At 46.8% G+C, this 18,222-nt stretch overlaps 1 protein-coding gene across 1 annotated transcript in view; it reads left to right on the plus strand.

Moving 5' to 3' along the window:
- The first annotated feature begins 1,531 nt into the window (after positions 1-1,531).
- Positions 1,532-18,222, plus strand: part of MTNR1B (melatonin receptor 1B) — a 71,625-nt gene continuing 54,934 nt past the window's right edge. The window contains exons 1-3 of the mRNA XM_062197580.1: positions 1,532-1,754; positions 13,210-14,077; positions 15,776-15,904. Coding sequence (XP_062053564.1) covers positions 1,532-1,754; positions 13,210-14,077; positions 15,776-15,904 — 1,220 coding nt within the window. The remainder of the gene's footprint in view (positions 1,755-13,209; positions 14,078-15,775; positions 15,905-18,222) is intronic.

Here is an 18,222-nt window from a genome sequence, read left to right on the forward strand (position 1 = left end):
GGTCAAATACCCACCACTGTATCAGTAATTTTCCCTGCTGAGTAATATTACTCTCTGTCGATGCACCACAATCTGTTCACCCATTCTTCTGCTAGTGGAGATTTGGGCTGTTTCTAGTTTCATTATCAATAAGTCTGCTCTGGACATTCTTGTACAAGGCTTTCTTTGTTAAGGTTATTTTCATTTTCATTTGGAATCTGCAGCCCTAGGGTGGGTAAATGTTTAAATTTACAGGGAACTAGCAAGTATTTGTAGCCATTTGCATTCTCATAAAAGCAATGTAAGGGGGCCAGCACCGTGGCTCACTTGGCGCTGGGCACCAAATGGGCACCAGGTTCTAGTCCCGGTTGCTCTTCTTCCAGTCCAGCTCTCTGCTGTGGCCTGGGAAGGCAGTGGAGGATGGCCCAAGTGCTTGGGCACCTGCACCTGCATGGGAGACCAGGAGGAAGTACCTGGCTCCTGGCTTTGGATCATCGGCGTAGCTCCAGCTGTAGCGGCCATTTGGGGGGTGAGCCAATGGAAGGAGGACATTTCTCTCCTCTCTCACTATCTAACTCTATCTGTCAAAAAAAAAAAAAAAGGCAATGTAAGACCTTTCTAGTTGCCTCACTTCCTCCACTAATTTAGGATTAACAGTCATTTTTATTTTAGTGATGCTAAAGGGGGTTTAGGACAGTGCTTGGCATAAAATTAGCCCCCAAAAGAGGTTGGCTATTATTACCAGAGTGAGTGCGCAAATACTTCGAATAAAGGACACTTGAGTTCCTTCTTTCCTGGAATCATGCCTCTCATTCTTGTTCCAATCCTTCCAAATGCCACATAACAACCCTGAGTATTTACCATACATCTAGGTGCTATGCTTCAATAGGTATTCTCAAAGCTGTTAAACTATTGGCTTTATGAAGACCTGGCAGAGATCTCACCATCACCTGCTACTATACACAGCAAGGGCACAACAAATTGCACCTGTTCTGCTGCTTCTGCAGCTACCTAGAGTATAGCATTCTATCCTGCTTTGGGGGTCCATCTCCATACCCCAGGAGTTAGGTTCCCTTGGGCCCCTGGGGGCCTCAAACTTTGCCTTCCGACAAAGGTCAGCATGTCCCCACCACCTGTACTGGGTGTCCACACTTAGGCACAGCTGCTCTGGGGGACGCTAGGAAGGAAATCCGGGCTCGGTGCTAAGGAATAAAGGCCAGACACGCTCTAGGGGCTGAGCCAGGCACGTGCTGGGCTCCAGGTGGCAGCGCCCGCGGCGCTATCCTAGCTGTTCTGGAGCGCGCCGCTGAGGGACGCACTCTCTTCCGCAGCGCCTGCATCCCAAGTCCTCCTCCCGCTCAAGTGTTTTTCCCCGCCCCCTGCCCACGCTTAATTAATGATCTCCTCTAGGTCCCTCCACACTGGACTCCTTCCTCGACCGCGCGGGCTGGGCTGGGCAGAGTGTGGCGGGAGCGCCTGGCTCAGCACTGCGCGCCCTGCGGCGATACCCGGTGGTGCGGCGGCCTGCGCGCGCGGCGCGGGAGGGTGCACGATGCCGGAGAACGGCTCCTTTGCCAACTGCTGCGAGCCCGGTGGGCGGCCCGTGCGCCCGGGCTGGTCGGGAGCTGGCAGCACACGACCCTCCGGGATCCCCCGCCCTCCCTGGGTGGCACCCACGTTGTCCACCGTGCTCATCGTCATCACCACGGTGGACGTCGTAGGCAACCTTCTGGTCATCCTCTCGGTACTCAGGAACCGCAAGCTCCGGAACGCAGGTGAGCGCCCACGCTTCGGGACCGGCCCTTCCCTGCCTTCTGTTCTGGACTTGACCCCGTGACCCACCGCCTTTTGCTAGGGGGTCCTGAGCGCTCCTTCCCTTTCACTCCAATCTAGCCCCGAAGTTTGGCTCTGTGATCAAAAGTTAGGGTGAGTTCGGCCATTTCTGATGTGGGGTGGTTCTGGTGCCAGCCACTCGCCGCTACCTGGGACGCGCTTGGCACTTCAGCGTCCACGTGAATTAGGCCAAGTTCCTCCTGCGCGCTTTTTGGCAGGGGCGCTGGTGCTGTGGGATCTCCCAGTTGTGCCCTTCCAGATGGTGCCCACAGAAATTCCACGACTCTCGACACACCTCTCCCTTCCCTTCTCTGTGGCTTCACACAGTAGGTGCTTAGAAAATACTTGCTGAGAGGGCGAGGGCACCCAAGAGAGTCTTCCAGTGGGCATTGTGTCAGAAACTTAGACCCAGGTCAGCTGGATACTTGTTTCCAAAGGAGAGGGCGTGCAAACAGAAATCTCAGGTTCTGCTTGGACTGAACGAACTTGCTTTGAGAATGTGGTCTTTTCTGAAGACAGGCAATTCGTGGCATCACTGTGAAAATTAAGTTTAGCTAAACCCCGTGGCAATCCTGAAAATGACACCCGCCTCCCCGGGTTTCTAATCCACTCTTATTTCAATTGCACCATAGACAGGTTTGCAAGAGCAAAAACTCAGAGGGAAGAAGGATCTGAATTCAGGTCCGGACAGCTCACTGGAGCGTACTGGCCATTTCACCCTGGTTTGAAGCTCAGTGACCATCTGGTTAATTTTGTCATTTTGCAGGGCATATCTTAAGGGGTAACCCAAATATTTATCTTAAGGGGTAACCAAATATTAGTATGAATTAAAATGGAGAGAGGGCAGCAAATCAATTGTAATGCTTAAAAATGCTTTTCTATGTGGCTGGACCATTCAGAAAGGCTACTTTTCATAAATGATTGTATATATATATTTTTGTGTGGTCCTGTGACTTGAGAATTTTTATCTAAAAAACAAGTCAACAGAAATACAAGCTTCTGTCATATGGAAACGTTAACATTAAGAGGAGTTAAGCTTTGAGACTCCAGAATATCCATAGCAGTAGCTGATATTATCTGGAATGCCCTTTTGAAGAGCAGGTTTGTGTTGGAAAACTATGTAATATTTTTGATCACGTTGTCCCTTTGCAGCAGCCACAACATTCATTTCCTGTTCAAGGAGGCAGAAGGGAGGCAGCCACAGGCTGGCTTCCCTGTGGGAGGCATGGGCCCCAGGTTCTGACCAGGACCTCCTGCATCCCCGGCTCACTGTGAGTGGAGAGCACCTGCATTCTGGCTGCCTGTGCAGCAATCTGGGCGGCCAACCATGAGAAAGGTGGCTGCGAGAGCTTCAGGCTGCCTTCATGTGCCTGAGGGAGACCAGCACCCCGCCTCCACCCTACCACGGCTGGCAGGTCCCACAGAAACGGTATTGATCCAAGCTGGGCTGAGGCATGAACGACTTCCATTGCTGCCACATCCTCCATGCTGTCCTCCCTACCTCTTGACACGCCTGCCACAGACTAGCACTGTAAAAAACTTTCACAACATATCTATACGACATTTATCCCTGCCACCTTGGTAGTTGTAGCAGTCATGCAATATAACCAGTTTTTATATGACCTTCAGTTTTATTGATAACAGTCATGAAAGATCACAGCATTGACTTAATCTATATGAGTGAGATTTCAAAAGGTGCCTACAAAGCTACAACACTTTTAATGGCACCCATTCCACTCTGAATCAGGCTTTCTCTTACTGAGGAATTTGGCTTTACCCTAAGAAATATTTATCCTGTACCTTTCTGTTCTTTGGCTTCTCAGTTCATCAGTATTAAGAAATTAGGTTTTTCTTCAAGGTAGACAATGCCCATGAGGAAAGCTATGTTAAAATGATGACCACCTTATTTAGAAAATTTTAAGTCATTAGTAAAACTTTCCCTTTGTTTGGTTTAAAAAGGGAGGTTTTGTCTGTTTACTGTGCCCGTGGCAAAGTAGATCTAGCTGTGGAAGCGTAATTGAAGCTCTCATTTTGGCTATGCTATTATTACAGAAAAGTGTTAGCCACCCCTTTTATAAAGTCTAAAGATCAAATTGTACATTCTAGAGAGTCCTTCAGAATAGAATTAGTTACTCATCTTGAAGAAAATAGAGAAATGAGGGAACAAGTCAGGCTTCCCAGATTGCTTACTAACAATAACAAAATCAAATGAAGACTTAGCAAACAATTTTAACTGTTAAAAAACAACTTATGAATACATTTACCTGAAGGTTCAATGCCTTCTATAAATTTTAAGGCAAGAGTTCACGTTTTTGAAAGCATCACTTAAACATCTAACACAAGCGTAACTCGTTTGACCAGCTAACCCAAGAACAAACATACCTGTGACTACAGATTGCTAGTTTAGGCTACCAAAGATTACGAACAGAGCACCCCCTTGACTTGCATTCTCTTTAAGATTTCCTCTGATCTGTTTTAACAAAAACCAGGAGGAAGAGGAAGCTAGGCTGCAGAAGCAAGGTAATGATAGGTGGCAGGCCAATTAAGATTTGCCATGAAGTAGACCAAACAGGCCAGTGCACTGCATTGGTTTATATGGAAAGCCAGGGCTTCAGCAAAAGTCAGCTTTTGAAGGGCCCTGGCAGCTCTGCCAGCCAAGAGTTGGATCACTGGAAATGGACCTGTCCCAGAGTCAAAGGGCTCCAGGCCAGAGCCAGAGACCTTTTTTGCTCTAAGCTGAAAAGCCCTTCACTCGGGCAAGCTTCCAAAGTAATCACTGCTGTCGTGGGAATGGCCAAGTAGGGACTACAACATTGCAGGCAGAACTGTATATTAATTAATAAATATCTTCCTTTTAGAAATGCAACCTACCTTCTCTTCAATCCAGCTCTCCTCCCAGGCCAGCTAGGTAATGGAAGTCAACAGGTTGCCTCCCTTATACCACATGTAAAGCAATATCAACAGATCTGAGCATCATAACTGACAAGGCCTTGAGGACCACCTGATTATTTTCAAGCCCTTCTGTCAGTTGCTATTTGCCTCTCAATGAAAACAAGTTGCTCGTGGTTTAGACACCTTTCTTAGAGCCTCTAATAATGACTCTGTCCTTGGCTTTAGATCCTATGAGTTTAAACTGCTTGTTAGATTTGTTTTCTCCAGACTCAAAAAAGTAAAATTCTAGGTGGCCATGCACATGAAACCTCCCATAGAAGCAGTTTCTGTGAGCTGGCATTGCATCCCCCTGGAGAAGCCACCTCCTGCTGGAACCCTGTCTTGGCTCCCCTTCCCAAAGATGCCCCTTTTCAGCATAAAGCAGCCAGAAGGATCATCACCCAGTTCCCCCAACAGAAGAGAGTTTCAGTCTTTGGGAGGTGGGATGTGAGGAGTCAAAGGGGTAATAGGCAGTCAGCATGGTCCTGTGGTAGAAATTTGGAATAACAAGGTGCCTGCTCCCTGCAGAAGGTTAACTTTAGCAGAACAAAGTATCCTGCTTCCTTAGGAATCTCAAAATTTACAAATCTACCATGAGAATAGCAAGGGAGTGGTGATTTCTCCCCTGCCCTTCTGGATGAATTTTTTAATCATAATCAAGCCAGACAGGATGGAGAATTGTAAATCAGGTCTTTTGTTGAGTCTATCTCCACCTTGTTGATAGACAGTTTGGTCCCCAAGATTGTATTTAAAAACCCAAATGCTATAGGACCTTTTGGGTTCTTTCCTTCTCTCAAAAGCCCCCTCTATGCTGCTCCGGCTGGAGGTCTTTGATTCTAATAAATCCTTTTAAATCTCAAAAAAAAAAAAGAAATAAAAGAAATTAGGATACTGATGTTGAAAATACATATCTTTCCAGTAGCCAAGGTGCATAGCCATATTGAGGTTACAGTGTGTCTCCTAAGAGGCACCATATCCTTCACTTGATGATTACACACCCGGGTCTCTGTCATTCACAGCAGAAGTGGCACCACAGTAAGACCGACAGGGGGCAGTAGAGGGAAGGCAGGAGGAAGATTGAGGGCCTGACCTTAGAAGGTAAGGCCAGATGTGTTTCACAGTTGGCTGCATTCCCAGAGCTTGCCACAGCACGCGGCACTGGGCTGCAGCCTCACACCTGCCAATGTGCTTCCTGGGGGACCGTGCCACACTTGGGACTCTCCTGAGAGCACTTGAGGACTTTTCCTCGTGCCTACCACTGCCACTCTCACCCTTGGTCTCAACCTCACCAATTTTTATCCCTTGTATTTTTGATCTCTTGCCCCCCCCCCCCTTTCTGGAACCTTCCTCCATCAGGTTCTTTCTCTTTCTTCTATATTTTTCATCCTGTGTCTCTTTCAGCCTGTAGACATATAAACACCCCCAAATTCTTCTGTTTTAAGAGGAAAAATAAGGCTGGCACTGCAGCTCAATAGGCTAATCCTCCGCCTGCGGCACCGGCACACCAGGTTCTAGTCCCAGTCAGGACGCCAGATTCGGTCCCAGTTGCTCCTCTTTCAGTCCAGCTCTCTGCTGAGGCCCGGGAAGGCAGTGGAGGATGGCCCAAGTGCTTGGGCCCTGCACCCGCATGGGAGACCAGGAGGAAGCACCTGGCTCCTGGCTTCGGATCAGCACAGTGCGCTGGCTGTAGCGGCCATTTGGGGAGTGAACCAATGGAAAAGGAAGACCTTTCTCTCTGTCTGTCTCTCTCACTGTCTAACTCTGCCTGTCAAAAAATAAATAAATAAATAAGGAAAAATAAAAGTCTCTTTCCCTGGCTTGTGTACCCTGCCCAGCTCCTGTCCCCTTACCTCCCCTCCCCATCTCGGACAGGTGACATCTACATGGAACTCTCTGCATTCACCGATTCTGCCTCTGCCTCGGCACTTCCCCCTCCCTCCGCAGCCCTCTGGGTCTGCCTTGCATGCTGTGGGGGAGTCTAACAGTGACTCGATCCTTGGGGCTGTTCTTCCCCTCAGCTCACCTGGGGCTGGGCCCTGATTCTGCTTCCTCTCTTCTTCTCCCAGGCAACCAAAAAAACCCTGGGAGGGCTCTTTGCTCCCTTTTCCTTCATTCCTCTAATCCCATTGATTTTTGCCTCATAGTGTTGCTCAAGTTCCCCTCTCCTATAGCACCAGTTTCCACCCTTGCCATCTCCGGATCAAACTCTGTCCATGGTATCCACATAGCTTCCCCTGCTCCATGCCCTAGTCACTGTCACCCCTGCCTCCAGGGACTCCAGAGCTCAGCCCACCTCACTCCCCTCTCCCATGCCACCCTGAGAGGCTGCGCTCCCTAAGCCATCCCTGCTCTCTGAAGCATTCTCTCATCCTAAGGGGTCCTTGGCCTCCTCTGCCTCTGTCTCCTCTGTATCCGCTCCTCCTTCATACCCTGCCCCATCTCCCCAACAGGGTTGTTGGTGTCTGTTATCCACAGCACCAGGAAAGGTCCGGTTGCCTGCCCCCAACACAGTACCCCTTTCCTGGCTTTGTTGTTACCTGTCTCTCTCCCTGCTGGGCTGCACACTTACTTAGAGCAGAGGCTTCTATTCCATCTTTGTCCACAGAGCCAGGCACACAGTAGGAGCTGAATGCACCTCCAGAGAAGCAAATTGAAAGTGGACAGAATACCAGGAAAGCAGTGGGACAGAAAGAATTAACGTGGCTTCGTGAGGCGGGGCAGACTCAGTAACACTCTCGGCACTGCACATGTAATCAGCAGAGCTTGTTTTCGGGGAACTGGATCCCTTGGGGCACTGAAAGCCCCAAGTACTCCTCGCTTTGGTTCTCAAAAATGGACTAGTGCCATCTTCTGCACAAAAGTGTGCCTGCCATCTGATTGCCCCCATGTGGCCAAAGCTCTTTGGCGGGCTCCAGCTGCACTGTGATTCTCTGAAACTGTGTCCCAGCCATACCCCTCAGGGAGTCTGTCTCTTGCTGGTCTGCCCTGAAGGTGCCACCTTTAAGCTGCCTGTAAAATGTGACTCTCTTGCAAGTATTATGTGCACCATCTATCTGGGGTGGAGAATTCCAGCCCACAGGCCATATAAGGCCCACAAAATCATTTGGTGTGGCTCTGTCTGCAAAGGCAACTGCAGGCAGGACTCAAAATCCAATACATCTATAGCAGGCTAATTTATAAATTGAAATTTTTATATGGCACACAAATGATGTTATAAATATCCAATTGGCCTTTGGCAGAAAAAAAGGTTCCCTACCTGTTAGCCAGTCAGCCACAGGAGGAACACGTTGCTACCGTAATATCCCAGTAGTGTCCCTTAGCAAAGGCGGGAGCACAGCAGCTTCAGTGACCCCTGGCTCTGCAGGCGCAGCCACCCTAGACACCCCAGTAATGACAGCTGTCATCCAACAGTGGATTTTAGGGTTTCAACTGGGATAAGGTGTTGGGAACATTGGCATTTCTAGGGTGTTTCAATGATTTGGAGAGGAGGAGGATATGAAATATCTGACATTGGGATTGGCCAGGAAAACATGGAAGATCCACTTACTGATGATTTTCCTCCAGCACCCAGCAAGGCTCAGAGTCTGCAACATCTGTTATCCAGAACTTACACCTGCCTGAGAGGTTCCCAGGGAAATCTTTTCCCTGTGCACTCCCATTTGGATGACAGAAGAGCCTGCAGTGTAGCCCCTTTCCTTGCCTCTTCTCTTCCTGTTTGTTGACTGAGGACGTGAACGATGTATAAATAAGCAAGATGGTCCTGGATAAAGGCTTTTGGAAAGACTGGAGGGAAGATTTTGCTAAAAATGTTATTTATTTGAGAGGTAGAGAAATATAAAGAGATAACTCCCATCCATGGGTTCCCTCCCCAAATGTCCTCAGTGACTGGTTGGGCTGCGATTCAGGAACCAGTGCTAGGTATTGAACCCATTTACTGTGATGTGGGATACAGGCATCTTAACCAATAAGCTAAACACCCACTCCGTGGAGGGAAATCCTTAATAGACCCTTAGTCCTTATCTTCCAGGAGTTGGAGGGTATGGTGTATCCCATGCATCCAGGCTTTATCCTACTGAAGACCACTCATTGAGAAGTCACTTGCTGTCAGGTATCTTTTGACTTGTTTAGTGTGCTGGGTTTGGAGAGAGCTTATTATCAACCAAAGACCAAGCCTTGGACTCCCTTCCTAATGTTTCCTGAGCCATCCAACTTCATGTTTTGGCTGTGAATACTTCATTGTCTCTTTACCAAGCAAAAATGAACACCTTTTAAATCCCATAATTATGACTTTAGCTGCATAATCAGTAAAGCTCTTAATCCTCTTTAATTCCTCCCATGGAGCTCTCAGTAGCCCAGGGGTATAAAACTTTCAGGTTCAACTGCCTTTATTTCCAAAATTTGGATTCTGTATTCAGATGTAGTATTTCTCAAAACTCAGAAAATACTGAGTACTGCCATTCAGAAGTGTAATAATTTAAAAACAGTTACTGCAAATAAGTTAAAGGGAGTTGGAAAGTAAAGTCCCAGTTCTTCAGCAGTGTAGAATCAGAGGGGATATCCTCCCTTCTTCATTGTCTTCCTCCTGTACTGCAGCCATGTGCCACATAGCAGCCTTTCAGTCAGTGAGGAACTGTGTGTGAAAGTGTGCATCATTTAGCCCAGGTGTGTAGTATGCTATACCACCAGGTTTGTGAAAGTGGATGCTCCGGTGTCCACACAGCAACCAAATCACCTAGTGATGAATTTCTGGCAACAAATTCCTGTCATCAAGCAACACGTGACTGTCCTTACATCTTATTTCACAGGGATCCTATTCCAACATTATGCTTTCGGCAACTAATAATTGTTAAAAATAGTAAATAATAGCTAACATTGCTAAGTCTGATTGTGCACCAGATACAATGTTTTTTTCTCAAGAGAGAGAAGAAGGGAAAAAACCTCCCCTATCTCCTAATAAAGGGCTATCCGTTTCTAAGTTCTACTCCATCTCTCACCATGTCATGGACAAAGCTGATGGAGAGAACAAGCTACAGGGCAAGCTTTACCCTCCAACCCTCTACACAATGTTCCCTGCAAATGTCACTGCTGAACTCCTAACTGCCAGTTCCAAAGGGCACTTTCCTGTTCTTTCTCACTTTTGTGGATGACCAAGAAACTCCCTACACCCTTGCTGTTAACCCCCTTGGTATTTCATTCCCTGGTTTTTCCTTCTCATTCTTCTCTTTTTCCCTCATAGCTGTGAGTAGTTCACATTATCTGGGTGCCTGTTTTTTATTTATCAATAAAATGGAAATCCTGCTAGCCCTCTAAAAGAATTCTTAAAGTAAACAAGTAAATCCATTTATATATCTGCATAGTATCTATCTTAAGGGGCTATATGAATTGTTGTTACTATTAAGTGAAATGAAAGTAATCAAATTCTACCCATAAGAGTTTCTATGTGATCTCTTTTGATGGTTATAGAATGTTTGGTGACAGTATCTTGGCTGTTTTTGTAAGTAGATGCTTCTTATCCTCTTAAATATATGTCTCCTAGTGATTGAGATATCTGTAATCATCTTTGTGTGTACACTATTCATCTATTTGGCAGTCTTTTTCAGTTTTAATTAAAGCAAAGAAGACTTCAGTTCAGCCCTTGTGTGATTCATCCACATACTCTAGGGTTTTAATAAATAATATTAATTTGGAAGAAAACAATCTCCACTCAAAGAATTGGAAAATCTAATTAGGAGCTTATGTTAAATGCATTATTTTACTATTTGTAAGGAAATCACATTTTTAATAAATTATCTATTCAATTATTTCAAAATTGCCTATGCCTAGAACATAACTAATTAGAACATCTCACTTTCACTAGAAGATTATTATTCTTATTGCTTAAAGCCTTACTTATATAAAATCCTATTTGATCCTAGGGTGGAGGCAGTCGTGTTTCAAGGGCCTTGGTGAGTTTGGCACTGCCTGACCAACCCTTTCCTTTGCCACTGTGTGCAGCTCCAGGACAACCTAGGAATCCACCACTGTTCTCACCACCTTGTTCTGGGCTCACTCTCAACTCTCACCACATTGCATGGATGCACTTTCTGTGTCTGTTTCCACAAAAGCACTCTTGGTGTCTCAATGGCAAGGGCCATGTCTTTCATCCACCTCTGGGACTTACCCAACTGTGGTAGGCACCAAATAAATGTATTAGACATTTAAACAGATAAAGTGATGGAAGAAGACCTTAAGGCCCAAGTCGTTTAACCCTGTCAGAAGTAATAGATCATTGTTAAATTCCCTCTCATAACCCTCCCTGCATCGTGTTTTTTAATGATTTGTCTTCTTCATGAGACAATGAGCTTTGTAAGGGGAGGGGGGCATGTCTGTCTTGCTCACCACGGTTTCCTAAATCCCTGGTACACGGAGCCAGGGTCTAGACACACAGAAATTTGTTGAGTGAATGACTCAATAGATATCTATTTTTACATATCCTTTTAGCTCAGTGACTGGGGAAAACTTAAGTCCAACCAAATTTTTCAGAGCTCAAAGAGCAGAAAGGGATAGAGACAACTTTGCCTTTCAGAGTTTCCCTGTCTGATGAAGCCTAGATAGCTAAGCACTTGCTGGCTCTTTCATTAATGCCCAGATGCTCATTGAGACATTTATTTCCCAGAAAGGAGTAAGGAGGAAAAGAGGATTGTGGAGTGTGTGTGTGTGTGTGTGTGTGTGAGAGAGAGAGAGAGAGCGAGAGAGCATGTGCTTTGTGTTCAAGCACTGGAAGGGGATTCCAAACTAGTGAACAAAGCCTCCTCCCACTAATACACCCTGTCTGGATGGAAGCAGATGGAAATGAATCAAGAAAGGACTTGTGATATAAATATTTATTAGAAGCTCCTGCATAGAGTGACAAGCAATGTTCTGTGCATACTGATTCATTTCTCCTCTGTTTGGGGAAGAAGTGAATGGAGAACTGGATCTCCTCTTGACTGTCATCTAGATAGGACCTAGCCTGTTACAGATAGGAGACAAAACAAGAATTTTATTCCCTTAATTTGGAATTATGCCAAGAAAGCCAGGCGACAGTAGGGTGTCTCAGCACATGAATCTACAGCAGGAACTGGCTGATTTTGCCCTTTCAGGAACACCTGGAGTAAAAGGGGCGAGTAATTGAATAACTAATAACTTTCCATGTGGAGTAGGATGTGTTTTTCCTCACTATCCACAAGCTGTCTGCAGCATTTAGGGCATTACTAGGGGATGAGCCACATGAAGGCAGCAGAGCCTAGCTCAGCTTTCCCAGGAAAACATCTGGCTGTGCTGGCACTGGTTCCCAGAAGCTCTTTACTTTTCTCTGCTCATATTCGTAAGTGCCAAGAGTCTGTTTGCTGCTCAACCAGGAGCCCAGAGGGCCCTGTGAGGACCTCTCTTCCTGTGTTGGAAAAAATTATTTTCTTCATAGAAACAGCCATGTGGGATGTGTTGTGGGAGGGAGAAGGGGGGTTCCAAAAGAAAGGGGGAAACTGCTGGAGTGCAACACTTGGTGAATGAAGCGAACAGCGTTGGGGACAGAGTCAGTGTGGTTTTAGGATGCAAGTGCCTGAGAAGCAGAGGCTGTGTTTTCTTCCCTGGAACTCTGGCACAGAACATGCCTGCAGCATGTTAATTGATGACTGCATGGTTTCCTGAGCCTCTCTGTGGCTGACTGAACTTGATGATGCTGGAGAAGGCTCCATTCTGAAATGAAAGGCAGTTCAGGAAGTCTGTGAATGTGTAGGCTGAGCTGTAGGTCCCCAAGAGGCTGTGAGACAGGGAGTGTTGACAGCTCCTCCCCAGTCCACAAGACTGAGCCTCTGTGCCACCTGCCGGGTGTGTCTGTCAATGTGGCCACACAGCTGGGAGTAGAGGCCCCTGACGAACATACAGGAAACACATGGTTCCCACTCCCAAAACCCTTCTGTAAAAATGAAAAATGCAATTCATATTTAGGAAAATTGTTTAAAGACACTTAGAAAGAAGCCTTTTATTCAGTGGAGAAAAGATGCAAAAGGAGACTGAGGTGTGCAGGGGGATGAGTCAGGGCATGGGAACGGGCTAATAGTGATTGTGAGCCCACATCCCCCATTTTCAGGCTCTCCTCTTGATCCTGGCCAAGCACCGGAGCATCTGTGCATATCATGGAGACACATCTGTGCCTACTCCGTCCCCAAGCATTTGCCTCATTATTTAACTCTCACAGTCATATGAGAAGATAAATATCACTATCTACATTTTACAAATGAAAAAAACAAGGATTTGAGAGCCCGAATAACCTGCCTTAGCCACTACTGAGCAGCAAAAATACATCTTGAGTCCTCAACTCTGTGTCTCTGAAAGCCATTCAGATTCCATTCTCAATGCTAAAAGTTACTTCCTGAAAACTAGGATGTTCTAGAATAGAAATCATGGGGCATGGTGCTAACTCTCACTCCTTGTTTCCTGCTGCAGGTAATTTGTTTTTGGTGAGTCTGGCATTGGCTGACCTGGTGGTGGCCTTGTACCCCTACCCGCTAATCCTTGTGGCCATCTTCCACAATGGCTGGGCCCTGGGAGAGGTGCATTGCAAGGCCAGTGCCTTTGTGATGGGCCTGAGTGTCATTGGCTCTGTCTTCAACATCACTGCCATTGCCATTAACCGTTACTGCTACATCTGCCACAGCGTGGCCTACCACCGGCTCTGTGGGCACTGGCATGCCTCCCTCTACATTGGCCTTATCTGGCTGCTCACCCTGGTGGCCTTGATGCCCAACTTCTTCGTGGGATCCCTGGAGTATGACCCACGTATCTACTCCTGCACCTTCATCCAGACGGCCAGTGCCTGGTACACAGCGGCAGTGGTAGTCATCCACTTCCTCCTCCCCATCACTGTGGTGACCTTCTGTTACCTGCGCATCTGGGTGCTGGTGCTCCGGGCCCGCAGGAAAGCCAAGTCGGAGAGCAAGCTGCGCCTGAAACCCAGCGATGTGCGGAGCTTCCTCACCATGTTTGCTGTGTTTGTGATCTTCGCCATCTGCTGGGCCCCACTTAACTGCATTGGCCTCGCTGTGGCCATCAACCCAGAAGAAATGGCTCCCCAGGTCCCAGAGGGGCTTTTTGTTACCAGCTACTTCTTAGCTTATTTCAACAGCTGCCTTAATGCCATCATCTATGGGCTCCTGAACCAGAACTTCCGCCGGGAATACAAGAGGATCCTCTCAGCCCTCTGGAACCCACTGCGCTGCTTTTCGGATGTTTCCAAAGGCAGCCACACCGAGGGCCCGCTGAGCCAGGCTTCCCCTGCTGTTCACGCCCCACACCCTGTCCAGGCAGATTCCCAGTAGCCTGGATCCCAGGTACACCAATGCAGTGACAAACTCATGAAATGGTGGGAGTGAATCTGCTGCCACCATGCTGACCTGTTCCATGACTGGTGGAACTCACTCCTGTGGACAAGGCCATCAACACCCTTGGCTCAGGCTGGTCCAGGGGTGCCCACATTACCTGGCATAAACTCAGTGGTGTGTTGGGAGATTGCACATTCAAGACCAGGCAAGGGGCAGAATGAGTGATGGTCTGGGGCAGAAGTGACCAGTTCCTTCCTGTGGACTGCACCTTATCCTGCTCTGACCACCTCCCTGCTTCTCCCTTCCCCTGAGAGATGGTAGGAATGCATGGCTTCTGTCAGCAAGGATGGCAGAGCGAGGTTTGCAGAGCTGGAAGGTGGGTAGCCCTGTAGGGGCTTTGGGACTGGGCGAGTACACAGGCAAGCATTCCATGTATGCCCTCCCCCACTGACCCACCCCCCCACACACACACACCCCAACCACACACTATATGCATACCCCTAAACCCCACACCACAAATACTACCCACTCACACCTACCATACTAAAAATACTATACACACATGCATATCACACATGTACTTATACTATGTGCACATGTACCACACCAAAGACATACCACACTAAACACATACCACACCACAATGCACACATATACCTACATATCATATGACACACTATCAACATACACACACCATACATGCACCATGCCACACACATATACCAAACTGTACACTGCCCACACCACACATATACCATACCAAAAACACTCCATACACACATACTGTACATGTACTATAATACAGTCATAGCACACTACACACATACCACATCACAAACTGCATACACACACATACTACACATCATACCACAAACACTCTACACTGCCACCATACTACACACTATATACCATACATATGTATACATATACCACACTACACACCCACTATGCTACACTGCACATGCCACATACACATAGTATACATGGCACACACATACCACAAGCACACCACATATGTACACCCACCTCTCACACACATGCCTCTAGCTCACAAGCACACTACACACACACTTCAGGCATGTGTACAAAGTCTGCATCACTTCCATTCCAGGTTCCACCAGTTACAAATTCTCTGACACAGGACAAGTCCCTGAGTTCCTCACTCCCCAGTTTACAATATTAAAATGGGGATTCTGCTATTAAAAGCATCTCGTGGGCTAATATATCTGATGAGCCAAGGCTGGTGCTTATACATGTCTCACATTCAGTGATCATGAGTTTTGGTTGGTAAAAGCCCATCAAATGAAATATACTATTGAGGAAGTAAAGAAACCAAACACCAAGGTAAGAAGAAGAGAGGAGAGATTGGGCATGGAGATGTGGGAGGGGAGAAAGGGCAGCTCCTCCCCAATTCCTTTCTTAGGGTTGCAGAGGCTCTAGGTCTTCTTTTAGCACCAACAGCTTTAACTCCCTTCTTCACAGTGCCCAGTGTCCTTTGAGGACCAGAGCAGGCAGGGGAAGCAAATGCCATATTCTCTCCCCTGGAGAGGTCATTGCTCATGAACAAGTGGTCACTAGCATCTATTGGGTGTTTTCTTTGTATAAAACACTGTGGTAAGGGCTACACGTGTGTTTTCACATTTCATCCTCTCAAAACTCTCAGAAATAAATATGATTCTCCATTTTAATAGTAAGAAACTGAAACTCCAAGAAGTGCAAGGATTGTCTGAGTTCACAGAGCTGCTGAGCTCAGACCTAGATGGGGAGCCTGATTCTGTCTGGCAGCAGCACCATACTTCTATGTCCCTTCATCCCCCCAGGTATGTGGCAGGAACAGAATGCAACAGGGTAACAGCCCCAGGTTAAGAAGGTGCCTGGGGGCCAGCAGGGGACTCCAAGTGTAGACCTCTTGGCATTAGGCCAGACCTTCTCCATTCCTTGTAATGTGAGGAATCTGGGCTAGGTGCTGTGATCATTCACCTGTTCACCTGAGAGCCTCTTAAAGATGCACGTTCCCTGGCCTTCAACAACAAGGCTTTGATTGTTGGAATCTGGAGAAGGCACTGGGGACCTGATTGTGACACCAGAGGTCCTTGAGCAAATGTTAGGAATGTAGATGTCACAGCCTGGTTATTGCAACATTGGGATCCAGCCACTGAGTATGGAGGATCCCACTAACGGAGGCTCTCTGGTTCATACCTCGCACCTAGACAGAAGCACGGGAGTCTCAAGACTTCTTGAGCTGTGGCAACATTTTGGGCTTTGGGCAGAGCCTGAGGCTGACCTGATCAGGCACGAGTGCCCTGTTTTTGCTGTTTCTTTCCCACAGGCACCACAGAGATTTGCCTCTGACTCTGAATAGGGGAGGAAAAGAGGCAATCGATTTCTTGTCAACAGTGAATTTCACATCTTCCCCTTTTCCCTCTCTTTTAGTGCTGAGCTAAGTGCATGGCATGTCCTTGATGAATAGCGAATGAAGCAAGAGAACTCTCTTCACTTGCCCGGGGCCCATATGTGTCACCTGCTTTGCCACGAATCAGCACTGACAGCCACTAACTGTGACCCTTTCTTATGTCTATAGGTTTTTGCTGATGAATCAGGAACTAAGCGGATGAAAAAAAGTGGAGAAAGGCCACAAATTGGGTGATGTATATACTCAGATGGAATGGCCTCATGTTGCAGGCCTTAATTTTAAATAAAGATGATTTTGCTAAAATTGTGTGAGAACTGTATCTCGAGTCCACCTCTTTGACCCTGGACAATCTGATCAAGGGGGCCACTGGGCTACCTGCCTCAGGACCCTGCAGCTTTGAGTTCTCTATGAAGCCCCCAGCCAGCAAAAAGCTCATGTCCAGGTCCAAATTTCTGACTAGGTTGACAAATCTGGGGTGATCTAATGCCTGGGCTCACCCATCAGGGTCACTGGATCAGGCATGAAGCTGTCTGTCTGTGTCTCTCTGTGTTCCTGTCTCTCTCACAGCATGAAGCTGTTTGTCTCTCTGTGTCTCTGTCTCTGTCTCGCTTGCTCTTTCTCACTCACACACACACACACTCCTTGTGCTTTCCTATATGTTTCTTCTCGGTTTCCTTTGCCTACTTCTGAAATTGCACATGGGGCTGCCTCTAGGATTACCTTTTACTTCATAGGTATAGCTCAAATCTAAGCATGCACATCAGAATTTTACTAAGGGAACACTTGAAAAGTCCAAGATCACAGCCTGTGACAAGTGGGATTCAGATCATCCATATAGTTTGAGATTGTTCCTCAGGTTATTTGCATCTATAGACCTGGCTGAGAGCAAGGCTCTGTGAATGCCTGCATGCTCCTTCAATTCCCAGGGTTATGGTTACCTTCTCCACCTGTAGATCCCCAATACCTAGCAGTTCCTAAGCACTCACTATATGCTGGACACTTCTATGGAGTTTATAATAATCAATGATCAGGTTTAATTCCCACAATTCTGTTGGGAGGCACTACAGTTTCCCCACAATTTATAAAGAAACTGAGACAGAGGGAGGTTATGTAATTTGATGGTGGTCACATAGCTACTAAGTGGGGAACCAGACTCTGATATCAGGTAGTCTGACTACTCTTAGCTGTTGGTTGTACTGTCGTCCTCAGACTCATATCCACAAATGGAATTGCTGAGTCACATGGTAGTTTTACTTTTAACTTTTGGAGCCACCTGCATTTCCATAGCAGCTGCACCAGTTACATTGCCACCAACAGTATGAAAGTGTTCTAATGTCTCTACATCCTTGTCAATGCTTGTTGGTGATTTTTTTGTTTGTTTGTTTGTTTTTGGATTTAATAATGGCCATGCTAACAGGTGTGTGTGCTCATCCCATTGTAGTTTTGATTTGCATTTCACTAATGATTGGTATTGTTGAACACTGTTTCATGTTCCTGTTGCCAATTTGTAGGTCTTCTTTACAGAAATGTCTAGTCACTTCCGCTCTACATTGAATGTTTGTCTGCACAAAATTCATATGTTGATACCTAGTCCCTGATATGATGGTATTTGGAAATGGGGCCTTTGGGAGGTGATTATATCATGGAAGAAGTGCCCAAAGAAGACCCCCAAAGATGTCACTGCCCTTTCCATCATGTAAGCTTATAGCAAGAAGACTCATCTAT

This window comes from Lepus europaeus, chromosome 7, assembly GCF_033115175.1.
Source record: "Lepus europaeus isolate LE1 chromosome 7, mLepTim1.pri, whole genome shotgun sequence".
NCBI lineage: Eukaryota > Metazoa > Chordata > Mammalia > Lagomorpha > Leporidae > Lepus > Lepus europaeus.